This window comes from Cyprinus carpio, chromosome B12, assembly GCF_018340385.1.
Source record: "Cyprinus carpio isolate SPL01 chromosome B12, ASM1834038v1, whole genome shotgun sequence".
Lineage (NCBI taxonomy): Eukaryota > Metazoa > Chordata > Actinopteri > Cypriniformes > Cyprinidae > Cyprinus > Cyprinus carpio.
The window spans coordinates 12,025,222-12,036,816 of record NC_056608.1 but is presented as its reverse complement, the minus strand read 5'-3'; the positions used below and the strand labels follow the sequence as shown (position 1 = coordinate 12,036,816).

The following is an 11,595-nucleotide window of genomic DNA, read 5'->3' as shown; positions in this document are numbered from 1 at the left end:
GTGGTTCACTTTTCTTTTTCTAGGTTTGTTTGTGTTTATGGGTGGTGCAGTCTAACGTGTTAATGCTTCATTTTTAATATAATATAATTTACCTTCATTCCACACCTCTCTATCCCTTCTCTGAGAAACACGCTGATCATTTCCTGCTTTTATGAAGCCCCTCCCTCAGAAATAGGTGATGGGCTCTGATTGGTCAGCTAGCCCAGTGTGTTACGATTGGCTAAACCGCCTCTAGTGCATGTCTAAACGTCCCACCCCTCAACTCAGCGGTATGTGCTCCGGTTGTATTGTAAACAACGGCGTCGTTAAGATCGCTTATCAGTTTGAGCCCGATTGAGAAGCAGAGGACATTATTGAAGAGGATTGTGCAATATCTGTGCAAGCACTGCTTTTAATGGTAGGCCCAAGTTTTTTGTTGTTGTCTCATACTTTTAGATAAGCTGTTATTTGTAAATGCTACTGCTTATGTTAGCTTTTAATATACAGGTTTATCCTGATTAAAGCTTTAGTATGACAACTGTACTAGCGTACATGTTTAACACTTCTCATAGCTATGTAAAAATAAGTGTATAATTGGAACAGTTTATTTTTGGAGCTGAGCTGAATGAGAGAGAGAGAGTGAGAGAGAGAGAGAGAGAGATGCAGAACGTGTGTAGAGCAGGGGGACGTGAGGAACAGTATTAAGAGCTGCTGCTTTAGAACATAGATTTTGAAACTTGTGAATCCATTCGAATCATTAGAAGACAGAATCGCAATTCATATGTGAACAGATGTTTACGTCCACCTCTAGTTTTCTCTTACTCTTCTCTAAACCAGTGCATTACTGCCACCTATCTCTCAAGTGGACCCTTGACACTCCTAATTGAGATTGTAGATAGAGTGTCAGTGGTCCATTTGAGGGATAGATGGCGGTAATGCAATTATAATTCTTCGATCTGCCTTAAATTAAGCAAGAAGAAGAAAACGCCTCATGCCCTGCTGCTGAGAACGCGCATAGGAGGACGTGCTCAGAAGAGTTCTAACAGTTTGGACATTGTGTGAATCAGAGGTAAAAAACGATATAAATACTGTTCAGTTTCTTGCACAGACCGATTTTTTTTGTGTCTTTACACATCAATGCATTGTCATGAGCCACAGGGTTTAATTTGGTTTTGTTTTTTTGTTTTTTTTTGTTTTTTTTATTTTTATTGTTACGTTTTACCCGTGATTCCCATCAACTTACATTATAAGACTGATAGACTGCAACAGTTTGAGCTAAAAATCTTGGTTTGTGTTCTACTGAAGAAACAAAGTCACATACATCTTGGATGCCCTGGGGGTAAGCAGATGAACATCAAATTTTCATTTTTGGATGAACTATCCCTTTAATGGCTGAGCCACTGCAAGATGAACCCGCCACATGCCTTACAAAATCGGATTTTTTAAAATCTCGGCTCTGAACTTGTACCCAACTAAAACAAGCTACGACTACAAGTGGAAAGTTAAGTGTGAACGGATGGGAGTTCTCTTTCTATATCAATTTATATGTAAATCACACTAAATTACCCACCATATGTCTGTCCTCATTTACAGTTCTCCCAAATTCTTCCATGCAGAAGGGCAGCTGAATGAGGATCTATCATCAGGATTGCTCTAACGTCTGTTTGGCAGGCCAAGGAGGAAGCAATGAGCCCATCTGGAATGACTGCACTCCCTATACACCGCCCTCATGTGGTTTTAAGTAGAATCAATGGGGGGGTGTTGTTTGGGATCATGATTACCTGTGAAACCATATGGAAAATTCTCTCTCTCTCAGCTTATTCCCTTTATCAGGGGTCGCCACAGCGGATTGATCCGCACAACTGATTTGGCACGTTTTAACGCAGAATGCCCTTCCTGCCGCAACCCAGCACTGAGGGTATAGGCGCAGATATACTTCAAACGAAGTTCATTTTTGTTCTTCGTTTGGGGGCAAAAATAAGTTTGAAAAGGCTGAGCAATGGTATGCTTTTTCCGAACTTTCCAACACCCCCGCGCTCAGGGTGCTAAGAATATTATAGACAAAAGAATAATGATTAGAAGCAGTTCAGAGTCAAGTATCATGTTTGCAATACAAAAGAACCATACCATTTCCATAATCAGTCCTTTATGGAAAGTGTAAATGGCTCATAATCTGTAAACTTCAGCATGATGTGAAAAAAAAAAATAATATTGGAGTCAGTTTGTTACTTTATTTTATTAGTGTTCATTTATTTAATTAAACTTGATAAATTGTTACACCTTTTTATATTTTATGTGGTGTCATGATATACTTTTAATAAAAACAGACGTTTTATTATTGTATGTTCATTTGGCATTTCATTTATTGTATACCCTTATAATTCACTTACTGAAAGAACAACAGCAGCAGCAGTATGGTGTAACATTTATTTGAAACACATGTATTTGATACTTGCTACCTTATATCTTTACTCTTTCCTTTCATTCTTTTCATGGCTTTGGAAAACTTGTCTCGGATGTTTCTCTATGTCGCATTTTGCATAACTCCGGGTCGTCGACACCAAACTTCGTTGCAATTCCTTTCAAGGAATTCAATGCTTTCTCTCCGCAAGCAATCGTACAGGTGCGGATATATTTGTGCCAGCTCAGCTATTCGACACTCCAGTGTATTCATGTTGTTAGTGACTAGTAGGAGATGTTGTTCTCCTGTTGTACCATCGTGAAATGAGAAACGAACCGGGAAAAAAAAAAAATGCACATCAAAGAAGGTGGAGTTTCAGAACACACCCACCGACTATGTAACCACCACGGACCAATGGAAACTCAAAGGTGTTCAGGAACTGCTGAAACAAACTCAAAACAAACTTCGTTTCGGCCTGATTTTTTTCAAATTGACGTCATATCAGTTCGTTCTTCGATTTTGTTTGAAGTATATTGGGACCTTAACTAATGCCCTTATGGAAAATTCTACACCCGAAAATTCACTGGGACCGAATATTTTTTGTTGTTGTTGTTGCTCAAATTTAAGAAATGTATCTTTACTGATATCAGAAATGTGAAAAGTTTGTGCGTTGATACTTCTTGTATGCTAAAGTCAACTCCCTTAAAAATGTTTTAAACCAAAACACAAAAACCTTGTTTATATAGGCCCTACTTTTTGTAACTTTCAAATACAAAATTCAATTTTGCTCCAAACCTCATCATACTAAAGTTTCCAGCCAGCAAGAGCAACAACCTTTCACTTTTTGGTTTGTCTTCTAACACTGGAGCAGACTTCATCTGAGAACTATAATAATTTAATGAAGTCTCTAATGAAAGGAAATCAAACACTAAAAATACCTGCTTATAATTGGTTCTGTGCACTCTACCTGCTACAACTCAGACAAATAAATGATGCGGAAAATTAGAGCACAAAAAAAATCACAGTGATTTACAATACATGAGGTGACCTGAATAAAGCTGCTAGAGTACAAATATGATTAAAAGCAAAAGGAATAGATAGAAGAGAAAATTGTAATTTACAATAGACCTTTTACTTGCTGATATATTTCCTGCAATTTCTGCCCAGAGCTGTTACACCTCACTGAGAATTGCATAATGCTTTTGTGCTGATTGACTGACATTCTGCCACATTAATCACGTATAACAAATAACAGGATTTGATACGAAGTACGCAAAATACTTATTTACAGAAGCAATGTGTATTAAAACTGAAAAAGGGGGAAAGAACAAGATCTGTAGTGACTTACACTAAATCAAAGTTACGGTCACTATGAAGGAGGCAGTACTTCACACTACCTTTTGGCAGCTACCTCATTTAATCCTTACTTTAAGCCCTGGTAAAAATAGAGCATTGAATACAAACCATCTAGTACTGTGGGAGAGATTAGTAGAGGATTATTTATCCATTTAGTCAGATAAGTGCATATTATGTTAGAAGGAAGGATGTGGAGATACGAGCCCTGAGTGGCATGTCCCTTTAGTTAGCTAAGATGATAAACTAGATGATAAACTAGATTGCAGATTCATATTGGTGTTCAAGGAATAGTTCACCCAAATTTACTTACCCTCAGGCCATCCAAGATGTAGATGAGTTTGTTTCTTCATCAGATCTGATTTAGAGAAATTTACATCACTTGCTCATTAATGGATCCTCAGCAGTCAATGGGTGCCATCACTTGTTAAATGAAAAAGTTGCGTGTTCGTAGAAAACAAAACTGACGTTTTTAACAATACAAATCCACTATCCATTTTATTGCTTTTTTCCAGTGGAAAAATTGGCTCGTCTGAATCAGATGAGAAATATGCACAGATCAAGCACCGTTTACAATCACATAGCTTTTCACTTCACAAGACGTTAAATGATGGACTGGAGTTGTTTGGAGTACTTTTGGGTTATTGTAATGTTTTTCTCAGCTGTTTGAACTTTCATTCTGGCGGCACCCATTCACTGCAGAGGATCTACAGGTGAGCAAATGATGTAATGCTAAATTTCTCCAAATCTGTTCTGATGAGGAAACAACTTCATCTTTATATGTGACTTTATATAAAGCCTTTATAATAGCCTTTATGTGAGAAAATACTCAGCAAATTGTTGTTTTGGGGGTGAACTATTCCTTTAAGTCGCAGTCATATTAAAATTTTGAGGGCAAAAATGTTTTATTGTCAAGTGTGTTGCAATGTCAGAAGTCTCAGAGAAGTCACTTTCCAACTAAGTAGCTTTCTCTTGGACAATGCAACAAATTCTCTTGACCAACTTGAAAACAATGCAAAATCTGTGTGGGGAAATATTTCACCCTCAAGCGTTATGGCGCATGGATTCCTATTGAATGGATTACACTCTTGAAAATTCACAGAACGGTAAATGTGACTGCACCTTTAAACCACATTATTGTTCCTGTCAGGTTCTATTTAACTGACACTCACTTGTGAAGGTCCAACTATTGCTACTAAAATTTTAGTCAGTAATATGACTACCCATGCCATTGCACAGTGTGAATATTTGGGTTACTGGGGGCATTTGACTTGTTTGTTTCTTGTCTTTTTCTCAGGGTCAGCATCATAAATCCCTCTGTTGCCAAAACTGCATTGACTGCAAATAGGGATGATGGGTTGAGAATACAAACATGAATTATTGCTAAAACTGGACAGAGTTTATCAGCAGTCATTCTTGTCATTTCAGGGTCCATAAAAGGTATGAAAGTCATCGTCAGAATACTCTATCTGCCATCAGATGTGCTATCTGTGTTATATGAAGCGACGGGAACACTTTTGTAAGCAAAGGACCTTGGACAGTGTCAAGGACCTTTTATGGACCTTGACACTGTTATTTACTTGGCAGTCTATGGGACAGTCACAGGCCTCCCGGTTTTCATCTAAAATATCTTAATTTGTGTTCCGAAGACGAACGGAGCTTTTACGGGTTTGGAACGTCATGGGGGTAAGTGATTAATGACAAAATTTTTATTTTGGGGTGGAGTATCCCTTTAATATATTTTCTTAGGCATAAACCAAAATTCAGTTTTTAAATTAATTATTCTTTTTGACCAAAATAAAAAATAAAAAAATTGAACAAAACTGGTATAAACCAGATCCCAGGATTTTCTGTTTGACCAATATAAAAAAAAGGAACCTATTTGTATGAGCAATGAAGACTCCTTTCCACACTCCTGCTTTTCATTTTATTGTCAGTGCAGTGCAATACTTTATTTAAGAGGACTGAGACTTGCAAGTCACCAAATTGTAACATTTAATTGCCAGGAACTACTGTCATCCAAATGTTCAGGCTCTTTACACAAGGCTGAAATTTAACTGCAAGTTGTCAAAAGACTCTACTAATGGTCAAATAATAGTGTTACAAGAATAAGAGCCAAACGTGTCACTACACTGTGCATGCATTAGATACTGAACTGACAGTTGCATAAAACGTTTAATGCAACTGCGGGAAAAGAGTGTTTGGAAGTGCATGTAAGTAACTGACATGACTGCGAAGTCATTCCCTGAGGATTAACTTAGTATATGATGCTGAGGGATTTTCTGCATATTTCTTAACTGTACAGATGGTCTAATGTGTCCAAATATCACACCAGGGAAATATGTTGTACAGATAATGGCCATGAATGTACAGAATGTAATGCTTGGCGGAACTGGAGCTCTGATCAGTCCCTCGCTGGCCCTGTACTGTTAGATTAGTGCCCCGTGGATAAATTGCTTTGGGTACACTTAACGAATCAGATATTTTTATCATTCTCTAATGTTCTTTGCAATGATGCTATGATTGCATAATGAATTTTGATATGCAATTACACATTAGAAGCACTGTAACTCATTAGACCTCGGTTAAAAAGAATGTTGGAAAGATAATAAAGTTACACTATAAACAAAGCACAACTTATTTAAATGTTAATTAAATTAGTGAACCTTTTCATTTTTTAATGCATTTATAAATTTGAAATAAAATAAAATCAAATTGAAATAGCTTAAAATTTTACATTTAAATCTAAGTAAAAAAATAAAATGTAAAGTATTATTGTTTATTATTGTTGTTGTTGTTATCACCATCATCAGTTTTTTTTTTTTTTTTTTTTTTTTTTTAATATAATGCCTGTAAATAATGCTTAAAAATACTTATAAATACTTAACTAACAATCAGAAATATTCACTGGAATAAAAAGTGTTGCAAGCCCGATCTCATTTAGACTATATATTTACAATCTATTATATATATGCGCATGTATGTATGTATCTGTGTGTGTGTGTGTGTTGTTGTTGTTGTTGGGGCAATAAAATGATGTACAGAAGAGATTTCTGTTTTAAGTTAAAAGAACTTTATCCAAGTTGGTGGGAAAACTACCTAATTTTTGTAAAGGTTTGTAAAGGTTTAACAAATGTATATGTGTTGCGTATTACTTTCGGATTCCATCGCAACAGATTAAAAATCACTGCATGTCATAGCGCTGGAATCAGTCTCCGCCCACCTCCATAAAACACTTACTGCTGATGATCATGGATTAGTGGAAGCACACGAGTGAGGAATCAACTTCAGACTCCTGGACTGCCGTCAGAAAATGTAAGAAAAATATTTTCACTCAATCAATCAATTATCTTATTACTGTCAATGTGACAAATATGTTAATACTGTATGTTAATGGCCTGGTATATTTGGTTGGTATGTAGCACAAGCGCAGATCTACTCTACTTCAAATGAAGCGCGTCCCCTGATTTGTTAAACAAACGTGAGCGCAACAGTTTACCAGATATAAGTAGCCTACAGCTACAAAAATCTTTTGCTTTAAGTGTAGTTTAAATAAGCTTAAATGTGAAAGTCGCATTCAAATGAAAATTATAATTATTTGAGCCTTCATTGTCTTTTTATAAAAGAGATATATGGCTAAATAAAGTTTGTTAAAATGAAAACGTGATTAGATAACGTGCTAGGACCGGATGCGTGAGGACAGCTATCAGATCAGATCAGTATTCACGGTTTAAGCTACAGAAAGCCGTCAGTACAGGTCAAGACAAGGAAGGAAGGATCTCACTGTCACTTGACATGTAATTAGTGATGGGGTCAGGGGTTTCATCAGCCAAACCCCCCTCCACACCTGCAGCCCAGTGTGCCAAATGTGCGACGGCGTAAGTTTGAATGCACTTCTGTCATTGCAACTGTTTTTCCTCTTGTGTATGTTTTACGGGTATTTGTTTTCTATTGTAGCCCAATGTCTGGAAATGAAGAGCGCACGTTCATTGCCATCAAGCCTGATGGAGTGCAGAGGGGACTAATCGGAGAGATCATCAAGCGTTTCGAACAGAAGGGCTTCAAGTTAGTTGCTATGAAGTTAATCCAGGTAAATTGAATTAACAGTTTTGATCTCAATTGTTTAGATAGGACTTGCCTTTCCTTTTAATAGTAAAACAGCGCGCTGAGAGCGCGTCATTTGGCGTTTATAGTTATCAGTTACATCCACAGTATATATTTGTGTATGTATTGCGTGTGGCGAAAGTGACAACAGATTTGTTTAACATTTATACCTTACGAAAATGAACCATGCTTTATCAAAAAATAAATAAATAACGGTAACTATAGCCTAGTTAAAGCATTGTAACCCCATGGTTTTGCAACACTAACCATAGTTTAACCATGGTAAAGTTAGGTATTTGTAAGCCAGTAAAAGTGTGGTTATACAAATGGTAATTTAGTACGCCAAAAACCATGGTTACTATAATTTTACTATAATAAAACCATGGTTCATTTAAGGGTAGAATATTTGTCAAAAATGCTTTCCAAATACGTTTACATGGACAACAATATTCCGATTTTAACACGATTAAGACAATATTCTGATTAAGAATTTACCATGTAAACAGAATTTTGATTACCTTAATCCAGCTAAAGTCATACTCGAAGTCAACACAAATGGAATTAAGACAAGTGGAGTATTCCTTTTTAGTGGCATTATTGAAGTGCAGTAAAGACATGTACACACATTATTACCATTGTGTAGGACTTTTTGCCACATTTTGCGGAAGTGCATGGTCAACCGGCCGTCGGTTTGCATGTATAGGGTAACAAAAAATTAACTGCACTTGAAGCTTTCAGTAAATTAAAAATGAAACAGCCAAAACTGTATGAGGCTTCATAACGAAGACGAACTATATGTTTATACTTGAAATTCTGGGTTGGTGACGTAATGACGTGTGCCATTAATTGATCTAAGTACTAAAATGTAAAACGGGAACATGAAAGGAATATTCCAAAAGCAACTCATGTTAACACCTTAATCATAATATTGTCTTATTCAGAATAAGGTAAATAATTATATTACTGATGTCCATGTAAATGTTCTGTAACCGTTACCATCGTAGCAAAAGGTACTTAGGCCTATATATGACTTTCAAAAAAACTTTTATCAGATTAAAACGTTACATGTTTTCCCCTTGGTCCATAATTGTAAAAAGCTCTATTATTGGTGTGAGGGAACTTAAGCTCTCTCAGACACACTTGTCTTCTAAGAGTTAAATCAGTTACTAGCTCTAATTGGAGTTCCTTGTGGTCTGCACGTTGCACCTGCTATTTATATCCCTTGTGTAAATCTAGTTATTTACACACACACACACACATATATATATGGTTAGGGAAAAAAGGCCCTCAAATGCCACTGAATATCAAATCTAGAGGCAATTATTGTATATAAATATCTATAAATTAAAAAAATTTCTAATGAATGTTTAAAAAAATTATAATTGTATTATAACTGCCTTTTAAATTTATTTTCTTAATTTAAATTACTTAACTGATTAAAAACGTACTATATTTTATTCTCTAAATGTGGAAAGCTCTATTTAGAGCTTGTCTTCTAAGGGTCAAACCAATTGTAGGTGCTTGTGGTCTGCAAAGTTGCACCTGCTATATATATCCCCATGTGACCATCGCATTACAGTAAATATTGCCTTAAAATCAGTCACAACAAAAATTGTCAATCACTTACCCCCATGTCGTTCCAAACCCGTAAAAGCTCTGTTCGTCTTCGGAAAACAATTTAAGATATTTTGGATGAAAACCTGGAGGCTTGAGACTGTCCCATATACTGCCAAGTAAATAACAGTGTCAAGGTCCATAAAATCAGTCACAACACACATATTCTGCACATTCTGTGTCATCCACGCCACAAGGATGCGCTGTTTCTATGTGTATTTAGCTTTGATTGTGGCACGGATGACACAGAAGAACATATACAGCATACGGTGATATGGAGAGACACAGAGGAGACCGTTGACAGGAATTACTGAATAAAGTCGTTATTTTTGTTTTCTTCACTTACAAAAAACGTTCACGTCGCTTCATATAACCCAGATTGCACGTCTGATGGCAGATTGAGTATTCTGAAGACCACTTTCATACCTTTCCTGGACCTTGACACTGTTATTTACTTGGCAGTCTATGGGACAGTCACAGGCCTCCAGGTTTTCATCCAAAATATATTAAATTGTGTTCCGAAGACGAACAAAGCTTTTACGGGTTTGGAACAACACGAGGGTAAGTGATTAATGACAAAATTTTCATTTTGGGGTGGAGTATCCCTTTAAGAGGTCAAAAGGGTATGTGGAATTAGAGATGTAACAACATGCTTTTTACTCATGTTTTGTATGCTTTAGTAAACAAAGTGAAAAAGTTTTGTATGCTATTATGCTTTTTACTCATGTTTTGTATGCTTTTCTTCAATGCAGGCCGATGAGGATCTTCTGAGACAGCACTACTGTGACCTAAAGGATCGGCCTTTCTTCCCAGGGCTTGTCAGTTTTATGTCCTCTGGCCCTGTGGTTGCCATGGTAAACCTATTTATATTATTTTCCCCAGAGTGCGACTCTAGGGCACTTTGAATTTAATAATATTTCTGGCTTATTGCTAATAAATATTCTTCATTTTATGAAGGTGACTAATGTTATTTCTGTGATATATTTTTAGGTGTGGGAGGGTTTTAACGTTATAAAAACCAGCAGAGTAATGCTCGGCGAGACTAATCCCATTGACTCCAAGCCTGGGACTATCCGAGGTGACCTTTGTGTTCAGGTTGTCAGGTAAGATCTTACACTGTATTCTTAAATAACATTTTGATGACTGTGTTTTAAACAGCAAATGGTTTATAAAAAAAAAAAAAAGAGCCTGAAAAATGAATACATTTGTTGTGTAAATAATGCAAAATAATATACATATATATATATATATAATATATATATATATATATATATATATATATATCTAAATTCTAAATATTAAATTTTTACTGTGTTTTTTTTTTAATAATAAATAAAGCAAACAAGCCTTGGTGAGCATTAAAAGACTTCTTTCAAAAACATTAAAAATCCTTACCAACCCCAAACTATCTTTGGATCTGTTTGTCTGGTATTTATTTGATATTTATCCACACTTGTTTCTGCTAATATTAAATTGCTTTAACTTCAGGAACATCATTCACGGCAGTGATTCTGTCGAAAGTGCCAACGCCGAGATCAACCTGTGGTTCAAACCAGAGGAGATCTGTGACTACACCAAATGTCAGGACAGCTGGCTCAACGGCTGAACGCTTTCTTCTTTTTCTGCACTTTTCTTCCTCCCGGGTGCTTCAGATTTAAATCAGCTCATTTTTATCCCCAATGTTTCTGGTGATTGTCTTTACAATAAAACCAAAAATCATTCAAACGACAGCTTCAATGATCTGATACTATATAATAAAACAAAGATTAGAGCCACTTTGACACGAGTAGTCTGAGGATTGATCTTGTGATGATTTTATTAAACATAATACTTCAAGTAGTTCAAATGAATGAATTAGAGGCCTATTTTTACTTACTGTGTGGTATTGGTGGCCCCACTCAGGCAAAGCAACGTAGCGCAATGCCACACAAAGCACTGCAGTAAGGAATGAACTTGGGAAATAAAGTACACAGTGCTCATTTAAATGATACTGTAGCACCAACAGTGCTGTTGTCCATTAAAATATCATTATCCCACGTAATACAAAAACTATAATTCCAGATCGTTGCTTACAAAAAGAAAGCATGCAAGAACAGGTTGGCTTTCTCACAGTTTTTACATTTACAATTCTTTTGAACAATGTA

General features: G+C 36.1%; 1 protein-coding gene across 2 annotated transcripts; it reads left to right on the top strand.

Annotated features, from left to right (window-relative positions):
• The first annotated feature begins 6,891 nt into the window (after window positions 1–6,891).
• On the top strand, window positions 6,892–11,176 carry LOC122139215 (nucleoside diphosphate kinase A-like). 2 transcript variants are annotated; one of them, XM_042735409.1, is made up of 5 exons: window positions 6,892–7,048; window positions 7,691–7,823; window positions 10,204–10,305; window positions 10,442–10,554; window positions 10,940–11,176. In XM_042735409.1, exons 2-5 carry the CDS (start codon window positions 7,695–7,697, stop codon window positions 11,055–11,057), a joined length of 462 nt encoding a protein of 153 aa, XP_042591343.1. In that variant the 5' UTR covers window positions 6,892–7,048; window positions 7,691–7,694; the 3' UTR covers window positions 11,058–11,176. The 2 variants fall into 2 exon arrangements, with proteins under 2 accessions (XP_042591343.1, XP_042591342.1); XM_042735408.1 differs by lacking the exon at window positions 6,892–7,048 and adding an exon at window positions 7,287–7,611.
• The last annotated feature ends 419 nt before the right edge of the window (window positions 11,177–11,595 follow it).